This window comes from Neoarius graeffei, chromosome 10 (genome assembly GCF_027579695.1).
Source record: "Neoarius graeffei isolate fNeoGra1 chromosome 10, fNeoGra1.pri, whole genome shotgun sequence".
NCBI lineage: Eukaryota > Metazoa > Chordata > Actinopteri > Siluriformes > Ariidae > Neoarius > Neoarius graeffei.
This window is the reverse complement of record NC_083578.1, coordinates 64,468,410-64,488,913: the sequence shown is the minus strand read 5'-3', so window position 1 is coordinate 64,488,913 and position 20,504 is coordinate 64,468,410. Positions and strand designations below refer to the sequence as shown.

The 20,504-nt window shown below is 37.8% G+C and overlaps 1 protein-coding gene across 1 annotated transcript; it reads right to left on the bottom strand.

Annotated features, from left to right (window-relative positions):
- Positions 1–11,001: 11,001 nt before the first annotated feature.
- dmrta2 (DMRT-like family A2) lies at positions 11,002–12,509 on the bottom strand. Its single transcript, XM_060930855.1, has 2 exons — positions 12,062–12,509; positions 11,002–11,849 (listed from the first exon to the last, which is right to left on the bottom strand). The coding sequence occupies exons 1-2, from the start codon at positions 12,507–12,509 to the stop codon at positions 11,002–11,004; spliced, it is 1,296 nt and encodes a 431-aa protein (XP_060786838.1).
- Between the last annotated feature and the right edge of the window lie 7,995 nt (positions 12,510–20,504).

The following is a 20,504-nucleotide window of genomic DNA, read 5'->3' as shown; positions in this document are numbered from 1 at the left end:
CGCAAGGTGTCAGACTGAAATATTATTATTAGTTGATGTTGCGTGGGGTAGCCTTATCACATAATTACCAAGATCAATATATGAAACGATTTTCAAGTGCGTACAAATCAGACACAACCGCGGTGTGTGGGGACCAATCACTAGCATGCATCAAATTAAATGAGGATATAAAAGCATGCGCAACATGTGGCGATAACCGATAGGATGACAATGGCGTGGTTGGCCTTATTGGAAGACGCTGAAAATGGTCAGATTAGGAGGGAACGGGTGTTCCGTGATTACACCAATTTCCTGGCTCACGATGATGACTGGCTTATCAGCCGATTCAGACTTCCAAGAGCCATTCTTTTGGAGCTCTGTGCTGAGTTGGGCCCGGGGTTGGAGAGGGAGACGGCGAGGAGTCACGCCTTACCCGTTCCTATCCAAGTCCTGACCACACTTGGGTTCCTAGCAACAGGCTCATTCCAGAGGGAACTGGCCGACCGGTCGGGAATGAGCCAGACAGCTCTCAGCCGCGCTATTCCGTCTGTGTTAAATGGGATCATCCGACTGTCAGCCAGGTACATACGGTTTCCCTATGATGTGGCAGACCAAGCACAGATAAAAGCGCAATTTGCAGCAATAGCCGGTTTTCCAAATCTAATCGGAGTGATCGACTGCACGCATATTGCTATAAAGGCGCCATCTGAGGGTGAATATGCGTAAGTGAATAGGAAACATTTCCACTCTATAAACGTACAGATTATATGTGATGCCCAAATGCGCCTGACAAATATCGTGGCAAGGTGGCCTGGGGCGACCCACGATGCATTCATCCTGGCGAACAGCTCGGTGGGAAACAGGCTGGATGCCGGCAGAGTGCGTGATGGGTGGTTACTTGGTAAGCAATCTAAAACACTTGAAGTGAATTCACTTGAAATATACACATGTTGGATAGCTTATGCTGGACCTATCCCAATTGCTCATAGGAGACAGCGGCTACCCACTCCAAAAATGGTTACTGACCCCCCTAGCCAACCCACGGACTGATCAGGAGCAGCGCTACAACAACCTCCACGCACGGACGCGGTCAGTGGTGGAGCGCACCACTGGCCACCTGAAAAGCCGGTGGCGCTGCCTTGACCGGAGTGGGGGGGTGCTGCTCTATCAGCCCGACAAGGCGTGCCGTATTGCGCTGGTGTCTGGCGTGTTACACAATGTGGCGCAGCGGCACGGCGTGCCAATAATGGAGCGAGACCTGCCGGAGGACCCAGACCCTGGGCCTCACAACGAGGTGCCACAGCGACATGGCATACAAACCCGGCAGCGCTTAATAGCCACAATGTGAAAAGGTAAGAGCAGACGGGACACGGGACACCATTCATTTTTTAAGATATTCTTTTAATGTGTTATTCAGTTCCTTCAATTCCTCGCGGATTCCCTCGAGGTTGTCATTAATCGCCTCTATCCCCTTTAAAATTTCCCCCTGGGACTCAAGGACCGCGCGCGTCAGCACCCGGCCTGTGGACCCGGCGACAGGGGCAGGCGGTGGAGAAGGGGGGCAGGTGACAGTGACGCTGGATCCGCTCGGCTGGGGGTCCTCTTCCTGCTCGGGTGGGATGGACTGGGGGCCTCCTGTTGTTCCCTGGCACCCTGCTAGAATACATTTGTCATTAAAATCCTATTGTGGAAAATATGTGCACATGTTTTATTTCTGGTTACATGTGGCTAGGAATATTGGGCCTACTAAGAGAGGAAGACATTTCCTCAAATACAGGGTGTCCCCGAAAAAATGTACACATTAGAGCACTAAAGGTGTTTTTTTGTTTTCAAAACCCATGTAACTCAAATAGACACTCATTGTGGCGCAGGCACTGCAGACGATGCGAATCATACCGTTATCTTGGTATAGGCTACATTCACATTCAATGGCATACAATCAGTGACCGTTGCATGTCTCATAGCATACACTTTGAACATCACTTTAATTGGAGGTGACAGAACAATTAAGTGATGTATGTGAATTCTATTACACTGTGCTAAAGGCAGGGATTAACGCGAATAAATGTTAATGTTAAATGTTAATAATAAATGTTAAATGTTAATTTGATTAACGCAAGATTTCTAACATTTAATTAACATTAACGCGTTAGTAAAAGTTGCCATGTCTTTTACCTAACGCGGGCCTTACTGCAGGTCTATTTATACTAATTAACATATTCAGTGTGGAATAATTGAGGGAGGAGACGGGGCGGGGAACGGGGCTCGTGCATGTGCGCCAAATTCCACTTTGATTGGGATGTACAACAGGAGAGTGCGTGGAAACCTTCGTACGCACTGATTGATACATCCGGATTTTTTTGGTCGTACGCAAATTTCCCGATTTTGACGTGCGCACATATTTAGTGGGAAATCCACGCAGGTCTTTGTACATGAGGCCCCTGGACCACATCAAGATTTCACTGGATTTAGTAGCGTTATGAGCTAACATTCCTTTGTCTACTTAGCAACACAAAGCTAATCTAGGCCTCCACCATGTGGAATTAGCTCCACAGGCTAATCTAGGCCTACACAAACACACCTTTAGCTAGCTCCCCTTTGTCTTAGCTTAACCACACGAGGTTAATCTAGGCCTTCACCACGTGGCCAAACACACTTCAGTTAGCATCCCACGCTAGCTTCTTTCTTTTGCTAGGCCATAGGCCTAGCCACGTGGTCAACTCCTTCCCCACAAACACCCTCCTTAGCTAGGCCATAGGGCCTTTCACAGGCCACACACACACACACACACACACACACACACATACACACACACACCTCACTGTTTGTATATATTCCATCTGCTATTATCCATTTTTATCTTTGTTATAATAAATTCATTTATTATTGAAACTGTGTGTTTTGTGTTACAATATACTCGAAGTCCCCAATCTCCCAAAGAATTCAGAAAGGTGCATATAAGTTATGTAATACGGTAAGTGATCATAATAATTTAAGTGATTCACTTTGAATGATTCACTTGAATGATTCACTTGAATGATTCAATTTAAACGATTCAAATGAGACTGATTCAATTTAATTATTAACCTTCAAATTTAATATGAGACTGATTTAATGAGATTGATCATTCAATTACCCAAATGCACCCACAATAGTAATGATGTGGTTCACTGCTGAACACCAGGGCCCCAGCAGAGTCACACCATAATAAATGTCGTGGTGTTGTTTCTGGCACATGGCAAAGAAAGGAATAAATATGTATTCGTAACTGTGATGCATATCTCATTATTGGTATCACTGTCACAAGACAATACAGTAATTTATTGATGCGAACTATATATATATATAACATTACACAGTGGCGCAAAGATATGAAGTTTATCTTCAAGTGGTGAATGTATATTTCACGAGTGATGCTTCGCTCACTAGTGAAATATTTTTCAACACGAGAAAATAAACTTCATATCTTTGCTCCACTGTGTAATGTTCTTTATATTATATAGAAATATCCACAAAAATACTCAAGTAAATCAAAAGAATTTTAATTTTGAACCGGTTCACCATTTGGACAACGTGAGTCTTGTCAGTGGGAAAACACTGGGAGTGACATCATCGGAGTGAAATATCAGAAATTATTATACATACAGGACACATTGTTGATGGAATAAAATCATGTATTCTATTCCCTTCAAGTAGGTTTCATTCATTTGGTTTGATAGCATGGAATATTGTTAGCAAATCACTTATCCTACATATGTATTATATCACTCTACCCAATGGAGAATGAGCGTTGAATATAGTTTACGATATTGCATGGTTGTCAAGACAATATGATGTCACATGTCGGAGCTGATGCGAATATTCAATGAGAGAGTTTTCTGCTGCACATGTGCAGAAGCATTTCTTTGTTCGCCGTTGGCACCCACAGTAAACTGTTGCAATGAATTAAAAAGCCATAAGATACATATTACACATAAAACTCCCACACTAGTGAGCGACTATGACAATTTGTAAACAAACATGGCCACCAGGTTTGTTCCATCGAATGTATATGTATAATAATAATAATATTGGCTGGCTTTTTTCATGGCATATCAGATATATTCCATTCAACTAGCATGATTCTGAACTCGTCTTTGACTCATTCTATATCATGCTAGCTGAATGGAATATATCTGATATACCATGAAAAAAGCCAGCCAATATTATTTAAATATGTCACTCAGATTCGCATTGTATTTTGTATGAAAAATGTGAATTTTTCAAGACAAGAAGATAAACCTCATATCTTCATGTCAATATGTGATGTTCTTTTGATAAAAAGTACCCAAATTTATCAAAACAATTAATCGATTTCTTCATGAGTGAGGCTCTTAATCAAATATACCATGCACTGAGAGGCTCCGGTTGAAATTATGGATTCTCTGAGATGATTGACATAGTACTATTTTGTGAGGGGCACAGCCAGCCACTGAAGAGAATCCATAATTACTGGAGCCTCTCACTGTATGGTATGTTTGATTTATATCCGTCATTAAAAAAAAAGTCCAAACTAAAAGTGTTGAGATTGAATCTAGGCATAAACTCACTGGAGGCAGCCATGTTTGTTGTTTACATCAGAGTGACCTTCGACCTGCGCGTGTGCAATGTACCATGCTATCGCCTGCCTCGCTAAGCATGATCATGATACATAGATCTACACACACAGAAATATTCACAGAGCCACAGCTGTGACTCAAGTTGGCCGTATGGCTTGAAATTGTGATGTCAGTTCATGGTATATCCAGGACATACCATGACTGACTCTCACCATATCCTTTTTTTTTTTTTTGATGTCACAAGATACATTGCTTAATCAGTGGTGGAACTATTTTATGTCACGTGAGCCATCCTTGGCCAATCCCTGCACGGGAATTTTTTGATGAGGGATATAATTTAAAATATGTTACAGCTCTAGTTCTCAATGTCCCAGATGTAGTTTGTATGAAAAATACAAGGGGCATATTTCCCAGTAAAACACTCTTGTCTTTGTAATACACTACACTACGCAATTCAATTGTTCATATGCTAAAATATTATTATTATTATATTCACGTTGATTTTGTACCCTTGTATGATTTTGCTCATACACTCATCAGAAGCTCCATTTTTAGACAGTGACTAAATATCTATATTAGGGACATAGTACCTGAGCAAACACATAATCCCAAATGTACATTTTAAAATTAGTTTTTCAGTATTATTTTATATTATTTATTTTATCTAAAGAACAAAATTATTTGACACTGTAGGTGAGTCTAGGCCCCTACTTCAGCCCCCATTATTTATCTCAGCCCACTTGAAATGTTCTCAGTTTTTCTCCAATTCAATTAAATTCCTATCATTTTGAAGTGTGATAGTTGACAAAAGCAGCACTACAGCAGTAACCTATCCACAAACTTTCCCCACACTCTTCCCCCTCAATGTGTAATTGCTTGGTCTGAACTGAAACAAAGATGAGAAGTACAAATCTCTCCAAATTTTTTTGCTCATTAATGAGTGTTTCTATAAAGCTTACCTGGATTTGGTTAAGGTGACTTAAAAACCTTCCTCTCTATGAAGTCCTTGACTGATTGGCTAAACGTAATGCACAGACCACAATTATTTCTGTTCATTTGTGTTAGTACAAGGAGCTAAAAGAAGAACTTTGACAGCTGGAGCTACGAAGATGCCTTGATAGATATCTCCTGGATTTATGGAACAGGTTTTTTCTAACATTATACCATGCCTTAGGTCTTACCTAATATTATTACTTTGCATTATCTATAGCTAGAACGCTATAGTTGTGTTGTTTTGGCCAGATAAGAAAATGAACAGGTAGTCAAAACAAAATAAATAGTCTGATGAGTAGAGTGCCTGTGCTATCCATACTAAATAGAGTTCATGCTAAAATAGTTTTACTTCTTTATTACTTTATTACCATCACTTTATTACCCATCACTGCTTGGGGGGCTTGATTTACAAGTTCAGGTGCCTGAGAATGGAGGCTCATACACTATGGAAAGAAAGTCAGTCATTTCTTTTTTGAAATCTCATTTATTTTGAAAAGAAAAGGCCAAAATGTCTGCTTGCTTGTGATAGTACATGATCAAGTCAAATGAAAATCTAAAGAGGGCAACATAATTTTTAGAGGACTTTTAGAGGAATAAAGTGGAGATTATGGAGGAAAATTATACACTTGTCAGACCTACTTGCAATGCAAAATGTAAAAAAAGAAAAAAAGTGTTTCATTAGATTCACACTCAAAAAAAAGTGTAGGAGCTGAAGTGAGAGTGCAGGATGGTGAGGCCTGAAATGCAGAGAGGAAACAGGGGAAACACCTCAAACTAGCACCAGATGAGCAGTAAAGGCAAAATTACCTTAAGATTGTGCTTGTAAGTAGTGTGGTGTAAACAGTACCAGCAGTTTACTGGCCTCTCTTAAGTAAAACAACCTCCATGAAGAGCATTTGTAAAGCTGACTGACCCCCGTTTCATTGCATATGGAGAGATGCTGTTTGCCAGTTTGAGAGGAATGATCCTAATGATGTTCTTCTTTAGAGGAACAGTCTTTATTTCAAAATTTATGAAGTGTATATATGGTATGTAGCATATATATATATATATATATATATATATATATATATATATATATATATATATATATATATATATATATATATATATATATATATATATTTGTAATTATATATTTATATAGATATTTATGAAGTGTATGTATGTATATAGTATATATATATTTTTGTACTTATATATTTATATAGATATTTATGAAGTGTATATATGGAATGTAGTATATATTTAATTTTGTAATTAAATATTTATATAGATATTTATGAAGTGTATATATATATATATATATATATATATATATATATATATATATATATATATATATGGTATGTAGTATATATTTATTTTTGTAATTATATATTTATATAGATATTCATGAAGTGTATATATGGTATATATTTTTATAGGTGTATTAATGTAGTTTGGATTTCGGGGTAGTTAAAAAGGGGTGGGAAATTAAAAAAAGGATTGTACTTCTTCCCACTCCTTTTTCGAACTATGTGCGGTGTTTTATAATGTCTTAGCTCTTTATGTTATTTTATTTATTCTTTTTTTGTTGTTGTCACTTTCTCATTTTCTTTCTTTTGTATGTACAAATAGTTACATACATTTTTTATACATGTTCGAAATAAATAAATAAATAAATAAATTCAAATAAATTCATTCATTCATTCATTCATTCATTCATAATTACAAGGCAGATTCTGATCAATATTTTCTGGTAAAGAGTAGATACAGCGCCCTCCACAATTATTGGCACCCCTGGTTAAGATGTGTTAAAAGCCTTAAAGTGCATATCCTGGACCAATTTCGGGGGGGTTTTTTTATATGAAAGTATGTCCCTTTTCACACTCATCCAGAAGGGTAATTTTGCACAAGGCCATCTGCATAGGAGAGGACCCAGGACTCTGGATGATTTAGAGAGATTGTGCAAAGAGGAATGTTCAAATATCCCCCTCTCTATATTTTCCCGTCTTGTGAAATGTTATAGGAGAATAGTAAGTGCTGTCTTGTTGGCAAAAGGGAGTTGTACAAAGTATTAACATCAGGGGTGCCAGTAATTGTGGCACACATGATTTCATGTAAAAGAATTTTTTCTTAATGTGGGATTTTTTTTCCCACTGAATATGCACTTGAAATAAAGGTTGGATTTTTCTCTTTTTTTGCATTGTTGTCCTATATTATTTTTAAAAAATGAATTTATTAGAAGCCTAAGAACATATCTTAACGAGGGGTGCCAATAATTCTGGAGGGTGCTGTACATGGTTCATCAATCGTCATTAAAGGGGCTGGAATGAATTCCCAGAATCCAGTTCATTGTTTTTGTTTTGAAAGCACATGACCACGACCTGCTAGCTCTCAAAACATCTGCAAATATATTGTTAGTGATCCCTTCAAAACCCATCTTGAACTTTTTCTTCATCTACATGTCATATGCGGAAGCATTGTACAAAATATGCCTTATTTGCTTTACTTACACTGTAAAACATTTCAGCCTTGTTTAGTTATGTCCACTTCTCTTTAACTCAATGAGCTCTGAAAAGTGTTTTAATTTGAACTAATCTGTGCAAGTTTTCAAAGGTTAGACTTGAATTACTTAGTTGTCTTGACTAACTGAGACTTTTTCTGAGTTGAAACAAAGATAATCGTCAAATTGAGTTAACTTGCATGTTCAAGGCAGCAGATGCACTTGCGTTTCCAAGTTAACCCATTTTGAAATGTTTTACAGTGTACTCACCTTAATTGAGACTGGAGAGGGCAGCAAGACCCTGCATGTTCCTCTAGGATCTTTTTCCCCCCAATGTCCTGAATGAACTGTTGCTTCACCCTTGTGAAAATATATAAGTCACATAATCACTGTATGTACGTGCATATGTTCAGTACAAAACATGATACTGTTCTTTAAGTGTGAGTAATAGCTGCATTTCACCACAAGGTGGCAGTACTGTCAAAGAAAACATACATATATACATTAATACATACATCTTGACTCAGCTCGTGTCGAGTGAGAAATCATATTAGGGTTTTTCTAATTCGTTACCATTATAGAGTAATAAAAACACAAAACAATTTAGTTTATTTGAAAAGTATTATGATTTACCTTGGGAATGGAGAGCCAATGGTGGTTTGTCGTCGTCGTCGTCCACAGAAATGAAAAGAAACCTTTTGTGACATTTCGCCAAAAGAAGAAGGAGAAGCTGACGATGAAGTTCAGTTGGAATATATAATATCTATAAAATATACAAGTGGTTTCGTGTTTAGTTTGAACATATCATGATTACTGGATCACACAGGTAAGTAATGAATAATACATTCCTCATTATGTGTGTTCAACAAAATTAATCAACTTCCAATGCACAATAATTATTAGGGCTATACGTGCTAAAGAATGATTCCAGTTTCAACACTAAATTGTCTCCTGCGATTAGCTGCTAATTATGACTATATACATTATAGATTTGCATTTGTGTTGGTTGAAACCTGAAGTGCATTAATCTATAATAAAGGACTAATAACACCCTGTTTATTAATAAAATATCTGTTTATTGTTGTTAGTCAGATGATTAACAAGAAAACAGCTTGATTTTTATTCCTGGCATATTTTGTAGGACAATGCTGACTTAAGGTTCAGTTGATTAACCTGACCATAAATAAATAAAATTTCATATTATTCATTATTAAATTATTCTACCGAAATATATTTTTGTCAGTTTCAGAACTATTGGACGAACCTCACTTTCAGTATCCTTAAAAATTTGCTGACAGGTTCTGGGCTGCATAATCAAATAGGCTATTATTTATCTCTCAGACTTTTTTTTTTTCGTTTGTAACACTCTATTGTTAAACATATTCTGCAAAAAAAATAATTAAATTAATAATAATAATAATAATAATAATAATAATAATAATAATAATAATAATGTTTGGGAAAGGAAACAAATCTGTCTAATATAAAATGAACCCAGTAGGCCTCGCCTGTTTTTCTATTGCTTCAGTTCCACTTAATCAAGTGTGTATTGCAAGATCTCTCGTGCATCTGGTAGAAGTGTATAAGTTTAAGTATCAGTTTCCTCTCCTATAGGCGCTGAAATACACTACCAGCTTCACCCTGATGTTTCAAGTATGAAGTGAACACTCCAGCTGTGGAATGAGGAGACTGACAGGGATTCAGTTTCCATTATATTCCATGAGATCCACCTTCAGTCAGCACTGGGCGTGAATTACTCATATGATAAAACATATGAATTACTAAAATAATCTCGCATCTTGTTGAAATGACAAACATTTTATCTGACGAATAGTCTATTCCATTTAAAAAAATTAAATCGTATGCTTTACTGTGCTCGGATTTGTACTTTCAGCTAGCTATATTAATAATTATGCAAGATATTAGTGTTTATTAATAATAATAATAATAATAATAATAATAATAATAATAATAATAATAATAATAATAAATTGCACCATTATTGCTGTTGTGGATGCTGTATTTAAATTTGGATAACATCATAAAGGTTGGATATAGAAATAAAAACACAAGATCAGAATCTAATTATAAAATAACATTTATTTCTATCAAAATTCACATAGATAAACGTACAGCAGTAACAATGAAGCAAGATTTCATTCACCACGAACAAGTTTTCTTTTTTTTGTACGGTTTTCTTCGCAAATGACGTTGAACTTGATATGATAGTGTTTCGGGATGTAACATATTTTGTCATATTTTTGTAGGAGCACAACATATCAACATAGCACAAAAAGAGTCAGAGAATCTACTTTAGTCAAGATTTTTAACAATAATCTTAACATGTCTTGGTAATTTAACATGGCACAATTTTACAGAGTGTCAACTAAAATAATGACGTTTGAAGACCTGTATAATAATAATAATAATAATAATAATAATAATAATAATAATAATAATAATAATAATAATAATAATGTCTCTTTTTAAATGACGGAGAAAATTATTATTTTAATTGCACCATTATCTCACGGAGACTTGATCCGTTCAGTAAATAATCTAATAGAATTGTAACAGATATTTAAAGAATTCAAAATAGGCAATTTACATGAAAATACTGGTTACTCTTTCAATTGAACTCCATATGATTAGTGTGAACCAGGTGAGATCTGTTTAAATTAGAGCTTTTTGGTAACCATTATCAGCACAAACGTCAACAAAACCCCCAACACTAGATGTGTCACTTTATGCAAGTTGAATAATTCTGTCAGGTGAGTAAATCAGAAATCTTTATGTACAAAGAATGTCATTAGGAGTCATTAAGTAGCCTATATAAGGGATTTAAGTCTTTCTTTTTTTTAACACAGAACACTTCTCTCAAGAATGGGCCACGTTAGCCTTTCCACTTTTTTCAGTACTGTTTTTACTCAGTGAAATAGCTGCTCACTGTTTTTCTGGAGTGTTGTTAACCAGGGGACCATAAAGTCCATTTGTGTAGCTCTGGTCCTTATGTAAAAGAGTCCTGTCTCTGATCAGGTCACTGAAAGCGTAGTCCATTGGTGGCCTAAATCCCAGAGTGGGCATCAGGCCTGCTGTGGAGTAAGGGGTCATAAAGGTGAGCCCTCGGCCATGTGCCGAGTAGGCCAGGCGGAGTGGATTCAGGCCCAGAGGTGTGCCGAGTGGGTATGTGCTGGGGTCAGCGCCAAAGTGTGGACCATTGGGCTGCAGTGGTGAAAAGGCTGACCGGTTGCTGAGCGTCATGGTTCCAGGTAACACAGGCCTTGGAGCAGAAGACAAGGGCTGCTGGACACTCTGGAGCACCCTCTCTGCTGACCAGGTTTCCTCTGGAGGTTTAGCTTGTCCACTGTTGTTGAGGATTTGCTCAATGGCCTGGACAACATCTTTCCCACATCCCTGGAGGACGAGCTCCAAGACGCTGCGTTTGTGCGTGGGGAACACCCTGGTCAGGATATCAATAGCATTCATCTGACGGGATGAAGTAGAGGATGGCGATGGCTCTTGTTCATCTTTGTCTGTGTCTGAGTCTGAGCCAAGTGGACTTATCGATGGTGGTGTATCCTCGCCATCTTTTATGGGTTTGGGAGCTGGAGAGCTAATGTATGACTCTCCATCACCGTTTTCAGACCCAGAGCCATGGTGTACGTCTGGGGATGAGATCCCAGGTACTGATTCGGTGTCAGCAGATACAGACTTTCCAGCTGCAGGCTGTGGGGTCACAGATCCTGACAGTGGAGTCTTAGGGAATAATTCAAACTTCTGCATGTTGGATTCTGGAATAGGAAAAGTCAGGGAAAGGGGTGGGGGGGTGTGGGGAGGGGGAGTAAACACTGATTAGATTGACACTTTGCAAAGACACTTTTTGTCTAAGTTGCCAAAAAAATATTGATCTACCAAAAGACTTTCTTATAATGAAGAAAGTTAAGGATAATATTGTGCTATGGGGAAAAGTAAGATGATCAAGATAAGACGCGGCTTTTCTCACCAGAGTTGTCGTTGCTAACTTGGCCAAACACTTCGTAGTTCTGTCGGGGCGGGATGATGCCGTTGGCTGCGGCCAGTGCGAGTCCTTCTGCCGTGCCGTAGAGGAGCTGAAGCTCTCGGGCTTCGTTTTCTTCCTGCGCCTGCTGTCTGCGGAGCGCCACTTGCGCGGCCATCACTCGCTGCCTCTCGGCTATGAGGGTGCACTTTGCGCACATGCAGTCCTTCCAGCGACAGTAGCGTTTGTGTCCTTTGAGCGCCGAGACGACGCCGTGATTACGGCAGCGCGCGCACTTGGGCGTGCGGGGATATTTCTCCGTGGGGCGCAGCAGCAGCGGCGGGCCTCTCAGCAGACTGCTGGCCATGGACACGGGGATGGAGGCGGCTGCAGCGGCTCCGGGGTGAACCTGTGTGCCCGCCTGAGCGCCAGGAAGCTCCGGACGAAGATCCATGATCTGCCCCCGACTGGATTTAGCTTAATGTGATCGTCGAGGTTAAACAGCAGCAAGTGATTTCTTCAATTCAAGAAAGTCGGACGGAAAAGAAATGAACCGCACAAGCATCCGACAACAAAGATTGTGAAATCAATCAATCAATTATTATTATTTTTTTTACAAAACCTGATCTCTTTTTAAAACCACGTACGTCACCAAAGCGTTTCTAGTATTTGTCTCAATCAGTCCATTAGTTCAAAATGATCTGATTGTTTCTCTGCGTCCTTGCGTGTGCCCAGAGTGATTAAAAATCACTTTCACAAACAAAAGTTTCCAGCTAAAGATCGATCAGCCGAGGGAAGGGCAGTAAGTGTGAGTGAGCTTGTTCTCTCTGCTCCAGCCTGAGACACTAACTTCCTCCAGAGATCGCCAGTGGATACAGATCCCTCTCTCTCTCTCTCTCTCTATTGTTGCTCTCGGACGTTTTCATTAGACAAATTTGACAACAATGTGGCGCCTGTCATTGGCTAAAAGAAGAAGGTGCAATCTGATTGGCTTGTCTGCTTTTCAACTGTGTCCACCTGCGTCCTTTTCTCAAATAACAAGCATCACGCAGAGCAAAGATATAAAACTTTTATGACAGAAATGCCAATACCAAAAAACAGGACAGAAAAACCAGACAGAAATTTGAATTAGCATGCATCAATAAATATCACAATTTATGACTTTTCGTCCACTAGTGTTTGTTTGTTTTTTTTAAAATAGGAAACAAGTCTAATCATAACTCCTAATTTTACTTTTCGACCAGAAACCTCGAGTGATTTTTTTTAATTTCCATGAAACAAAGACATTTTTTAAATAAAAAAAGGAAGACCAGACAGATAATGACGTCAGAGTCAGAGAATAAGGTAAGTTGCCAGTAATTTATTTTAAAGATTGAATTTGCTGTCTCATATTCTGTTGAGTTTATTTTGATATGACGGTATGCCAAGAACAACATTACTGTTTTCATATTAAAATTAAACCGTATGAAAATGCACTTACAGTTTGCACAATTTTATTTTAAGTATTTTTAACTCGGACTGATTATATTTGCAGGTATAATAAATCGTACTATTTTTTAAACGTGTTTTTAACGTGTTGTTTGAAACTATGTTTAATGTAGATATAGATTTATTTAAATTCCAATTTTATCCATTTAGCATGACTCACTCTCTTTCATTTTAATAGCCTGGATGCAGCTTTATTTTCGGTAATACGGTGATTTTTTTTTTCAAGTTGTGCAAATACTGACATGACAGTGATATCGTAATTTGTGGTTTATTATGAGAAATGTTCGTGCTAAGTGTCATATCAACCCTAAAGCCGCAACCACAGTTAACTTTACACATCGATCAAGGGCTTCACCCACATAACCTATTATTATTATTATTATTATTATTATTATTATTATTATTATTATTATTTCCCTGTTACAATAAATATAATAACATACAATAAATACAACTAAATACCAAAAATATAATAGAAAAAAGTTATAATATGGTAAAATACTGCAGATTAATTACAAAGGAGTATTCACAGAATTAAACTCTCAGTTGTTACTCTCAGCCTTTTTGTTTTCAAGTCGATGAATTAAAGATCAGGTTAAATAATCACCTAAGGTGACTATAAATCATAACATTGTGATTCCACTTTCGTTAAGTGTGAATTCATCTGAATACGAAACATGAGGAAAGGTTTGTTTTTAAATTATGGCTTAAATTCAGGTATGAAAATGTGAATAAACGAAGCCTACTAAAACGGATTTTTGGATCTTCACAGACTGTGTGTGTTGGATAACTGGAAAATAAACAGCTTGTTTTGGGAGAGAGCTAAAAAAAAGAGTCGGGTCGATGATTTTTATTGAAAGAATTAAATTTCACAAGCATTATTTTAAAAAGATATATATTAGGGTGCATCAGTTGCCCTCACTTTCATAAAATCTGATGCATTTTTGTTTGGATGTTCCTTTTCACCAGCAAAGACATCCTGTAAAATTTTTTGACCATATTCAAAAGTCTAATGGCGGCACCATGAGATTCATTTTTTGCCAAAAAACGCTTATTTTATGTTTTCGCGTAAGGTTTGAATCACAATGTTGGACTCCATTTATTGATTTCTTGTGAGCCAGAGATCATGTTAAGAACCTTTGCAAGGGATTGAGAAGCATTAATGTGATTCATAATACATTTGTATTGTTTAAAAGTAGTTGAACAATGATTCAATGAACAGCTAAAACTCAAACTGTGCTTGATAATATATTTAGAATATAAATGTGTATCTAAGATATTTGGTATACTCTATAAGGTGCCATAATGTTTCATGAAAAGTGATCGAAATTTTGTCATAAAAGTCATAAAATAGCAGCTTTTTCCATAACTTTGAGCTCCTGGTGCCACCATTAAACTTTTGAATTTTGTCAAAATATTTTACCCAGTGTGTTTTCTTACCAAAAGGAAGATAAAAACAAAAATGCATCATGATCGGAGGAACTTTTCATTTTTAGGGGGCAACTGATGCACCCTAATATATAAAATACACGACTCGAGACATTTTAACTACTGTGTAATTTAAAAGGTCCTGGTGTAATGGGAATGTGTAAACCGAGCAGTTTGTGCTTTTGAATGTTGAAAGCATGTAATATACAGCACTGATGATGCAGAAAGGAAAAAAGTCACACTTAGCCAAGCTCAGAAATTTCTCCAAACAAACTCCCCCTCTTTTTTATTTGTTTGGCGATTATTTTTATTTACAGAAATATAGAAAGAATTGTTGTGCTCTGCATTTATTAAATCTGTTTCATAGCATCTTTTCCACTTGTGTATGTTTTTTAAAGCCTAAGCTGGACTCTGCCCATGTGCTCCTCAACTCGCTCCCCTGCGCCTCCACTCGCTTCTCTGTGTTTACATACGGAATCACAGTAAGCAAATGCCATCTGTCACAGCGCCACTCTCATCCACACCTTTAATTACTGAACCAGCACCACTAATAGAGACGATATTAAACTAAATCTTTTTGACATTCAAAGTAATTATCTCGGCAGCTCTCTCGCAAGGCTGAAAATAGCCATCAGTAGAAGCAAGTCGGTGCTGACTGTTAAATCGAGTCTGTCTCACTGTCAAACTGAGGGCAGATCTGTTTACAAACACTTACTTCAACAACAAAAAGAGTATGTATGTATGCATGCGTGTGTGTGTGTGTGTGTGTGTGTGTGTGTGTGTGTGTGTGTGTGTGTGTGTGTGTGTGTGTGTGTTGATTGTTAGGCCACTAAAGGTTAGGAAAAAGGGAATGTTCTCATCGAACAGACGTTAATATGACAATTATAGGCAACATTTTTATTTGTGTGTATAACTACAGTAATATACAGTTATATGACTAAAAATGTTTACTGTATTTAGTTAGAACACAAATGCAGTTCCCTTCCAAACTGTAACTATTATACAGAATAAATATAGGATAATTATTTTTCATTTTAGGCTCATCAGATGTAAACTCACACGCATGTTTGTTTGGGGTTTTTTTAACCTTCATTTTGAGGAGTATTATTTGGATAATTAATTATTTTTTTTTAACTTCCAACAAAGTACAGACACGGAAACAGTGTTCTGCAGAGAACCTTTAAGAATTCCCTCAGAGGGAGGACCAAAGAACCTTCAAGGTTCTTAGGAAAAAGGAACATTCTCAGAGAACAGACGTTAACATGACAAATAATTATAGGCAACATTTTTATTTTTGCGTGTAGTTGTATAACTTTTTTTTTACATGACAAACTCTCATAACTTTCTCATAGTGTGTGTAAAAGATTCCAACTTACACGGACTACTTCAAAACTTAACTGAATGGGTATCTTTGAATTCCAATTAAATGCCCCCGGGGCAATTAAAAGTGACTGTGAGCACTTAAGAAATTCAACATTCTTTCAAACAGTTCATCAGACCTGTGCATCAAAAACCCATACAGGCCTTTCATCCCCTTTAGAAACTCCACAGATGACTGAGTTTTACACCTTTTTGAAAGAGGCACAAAAGGGATGCTTGACCCAACATATGTAACAGCATGTCTCTGTTCCTCTAGTACCCTGGTGAGCCTTTGTGGCGACCTTTCTCACCGCCGCCGGCCGGCCCGAGCGCGCTTAGAGCTGCATTGGCTCCCGGGAGCTCCTGCTGAACCGGTGAGAGTGTGCGAAGCGCAGCAGAGGTTAGAGTAGCAGATCCAGGGGGTAGACGAAAAACCGGTGCGCATTTACACGCTTCATCTCATCACCAAGTCCTCATTAGGTTGTTAACCTCTTGTTCAGAAGAAAAAAAGCTGCCGCTCGGTGCAGGCCTCTCACCCGAGCTCAGGCATCCCCCTCGAGGCACAGCACACAGCATTAATAGTGCGCAAAATAAGCCTTTACAATGGCTAAGAAGGAAGAGCATGCAAGCTCTTTTTCCCCCTGATTTTATTCAAAGTTTAAAAATAAATCCAATAAGCGAGCAGATCATTTTCTCTTCGCAATGGCTGATTTTTATTTTTTAACACTGGTCTGTGTATGGTCCAAAAGCTTTCCCCTGCTGAGCAGCATTGAACATTTTAATGCTCTGTACAGTGTCTTGGGTTGTCCTCCAGTGGCATGCTATCTGAAATTAAGGTATGTATTAAGGTCATTTGGGAAGCTTTGCTAAATTAGCAGCAGGAAAGCTGCGCGCCTGCGTGCGCGCGTTTCAGGTACCAGCCAATTAAAACTGTCCAGTCCTCCACATCTGCCTCCCTTTACAAAGCGAAGCGAACAGAAAAGAAGGAGCTCGGTGAAAGAACGCTCATTGAGATCACAGATGGAGTATAGGTTTTTGCTAGAAATTTGAGAAACACCATTGTCCTCAAATCCAAACTCAATGTGTTCCTGCACAATGGCTGCGGCTTTGAGCTCTGCCGACTCAATTGCCCTTGTTTTTTAAACTTGAAGTGTTCAGCACAAAGACTGGCCTCCTAAATGTCACAACCGCTCTGAGTGGGGCTCCACTGCGCGACTCGCTCAAAAAAAAAGGAAAAGAACACAATTATGAAGCAATAATTACTCTGCTTCAGTTCGCACGCCACTGCGTCCATTCAAACCTCTTTAGCCCCATTTAATTCTTTATCCACGCCGCCATAATCCGAATACCACAGCTTGATTTTTTTCCCCTTTTCCTTCAGCAGAATTTTCTCCTGAGAGGAGACTGGGAAAGGGAACTGGGAGAAACTGCAAGAACTAAACTTTCAACTCCCCACAGATGTTTAGCAGATTATACAGTATAAAGACAAAACACAAACTGCCAGTGAAATTACCCAAATAATAACAACTTACATTATTATTATTAACAACAAAACCTGCTTGACATCACAGCCTATTATGTTCACACTCATATTTGTTATTCACTGATTTCGGTATTGCTTGTAGCAGGTTACAATTATTATTATTTTTTAAATCTGGTACTTTAAAAAAAAAAAACATTCAAAAAAGTCAACACACAGCAAAATCCCCACTACTGAATGAATACTTCTTAATTAATTAATTAATGACTTCCGTTTTCTGTTGACTCCAAAATGTGACTAGAGTCATTTTTTTTTAAAACACAAAAACATTATTTATTTCAAGACCTATTTGTCTGGTTGGCTGATTAACTAAATCACGTGTGCTAGATGAGGTGTTAAAAGTCTATGGTAAATATGAAAGACTTATTAAGACTGGAAGTTTTTTTTTTAATTAACAGTTTTATTTTAACAACAGTCTCTTATAAGAACATATTTTAAGAATTTGTGTAGACAAATACTTGTTCGTTTTAAGCATCTTGAAATAAAATGCAATAACCTGTGTATTAGCTCAAAACTATAATAAAAGGCTAATAACTGAATTGCATTTTGCAATTTTGGGGGATAGAAAAATATTGCACTTACTTTTATTAATTAAGATCTTGACATTGGATTTAGTAAAATATTTCTGAAGTAGCTACAGATTGTAACATGGGCGTAAAGTATGATAATACATTCCCGAATAAATGTGGAATGATGTGAATTTTTCTATCGTAGGCTTAAATGTGTGTGTGCATACCACATACTGTATGTATCCTTAGTATGCAGTTAGGCTCTGCTTAATCTCAAATACACCGTTTCACTGAGGCAGCACATTATATATTATGCCCCAGTAGTTCTTTTTTCTTTCTTTTTTTTGGCATTTTGTTATTTTTAGACGATCACATTCAAGCTTTACTCAGTAAGGTGCAATGTATAAAAGGATGTGTAATTTGGGAGAAGGGATTTTCAGGAAGAGGAGCGCAGTGCTGTGTGCACCATGGGTAAGTACATTATTAGTAAACACTTAAATTAAATAATTGAGAAAAATGTTTACTGCAGAAATGTGTATAAAATATATTTGTCATGTTGTAGTAATGCAGTGTATTGTTTTAAAGATGAAAGAAAAGTGCATATTTCTCTATATTAGTCTGGGACAATATTATTTGGCAGATGTAATGACTAATGATGCTTATAGTTTTAATTTTATTAAACCAATCTATCCACAGAATATGGATACTCACACAGAAGATAGTACTATTTAACTATGAGTTTGTCAGTCAAGTTGCATTTGGATGTGACTGTAGTAGAGTTGTTAAATCTCACCCCTTCTCTGTATATTTAATTATTTAAAGCCATTGAGTTAGGTTTATTTTTGTATGTTAAGGAATTGAACCATCTGATGACACACATCATTGTCTGTGTATGTATGTATTTTTTTTAATGTTATGAATTAAAGCTTTTTGATGTATTGAAAGTTGTGTTTTTCGTACTTGCATGGTGTTGCCTTGAAACGACAAAAATCGGATAGGGGAAAGCAGAACAAACAAAAACAAACTTGATGCCTAAAGCATTTGTTTAAAAAAAGATCAGAAGAAAGAACGACGGATAGGATGCATATGGTTCATTTGGACGGATGGATGGATGGATGGATGGGTAATCCTACATCCGATAAGCCGACAAGATTGTCCAATCTACACATGACTATACAGAATAACGAAATCAATAATAATAATAATAATAATAATAATAAAATGGCACATGGCGAAAGTCGCAGAGAAATGAGCTGCTTTGTGTTCGGGTGTTTAAGCCGCATAGATTCCGTTTCTTTGAGGGTCTTTGACATCCAGCACGTCTGAGAAAGTAAACTTTGAGTGACCCGCCAGGTTAGTTTAGTCTGGGATTTTAGCATGGCGGCCTGTGTGGATGTGAAAGGCGCGATGCTGTGGGATCAGGAAGCCGCTTCAAAGGGGGGGTAGAGCGCCTGCCTGAGGAATTGTGTTCTCCCACCGAGGGCCAGCATTCTTGACCCTTAAAGACTGGTTAAACATTATTGAACGCTTCCCCTTTGTCATTGGAGCATCACGCAGCCACCCCAGAGTGAGCAGCTCAGTCCGTGCTGAAGGAAGCTGCAGTGTGGGACAGAACTGCATGGTCCAGGTAGTGGGCGGGGCCTGCACATGATTGACAGATGCCTATTCTTGGCGCTGATTGAGATGTCCAAGAGTTTGACTGCTGATCACTTATAATATGGAAGAGAAGATTAAAGATCACCAGCGTTCAAAGGCTGCTTCTCCATAGCTTGAAAGGACTTCTTGTTCTGCCATTGTGGTTAAAAAGCAAATAGTTCCCAAAGTGTAAACAAGTTTTACTTGATATTGATTACTAAAATGTGAAACTCGAGCACGTTGTTCATCTTATTGTGTTGGCAACTAACACAAACGATAAAGAAGTGCAAGATGCATGTGCAGCAGTTTTATTAGCAAAATGTCTCAAAGTTGTTCGGCGTTTCAAAAAGTGGTTTTGAACTGCAATTAAAAATAAACATCTTTTTTTCCTCTAGACTGTGAAAAATTTCTAGCTTGCTACCAATAAAATCATATTAGCCTTGCATATATATCAACAGCACATGCTCAGTTGAAGCTTTAGGTCTGTGGC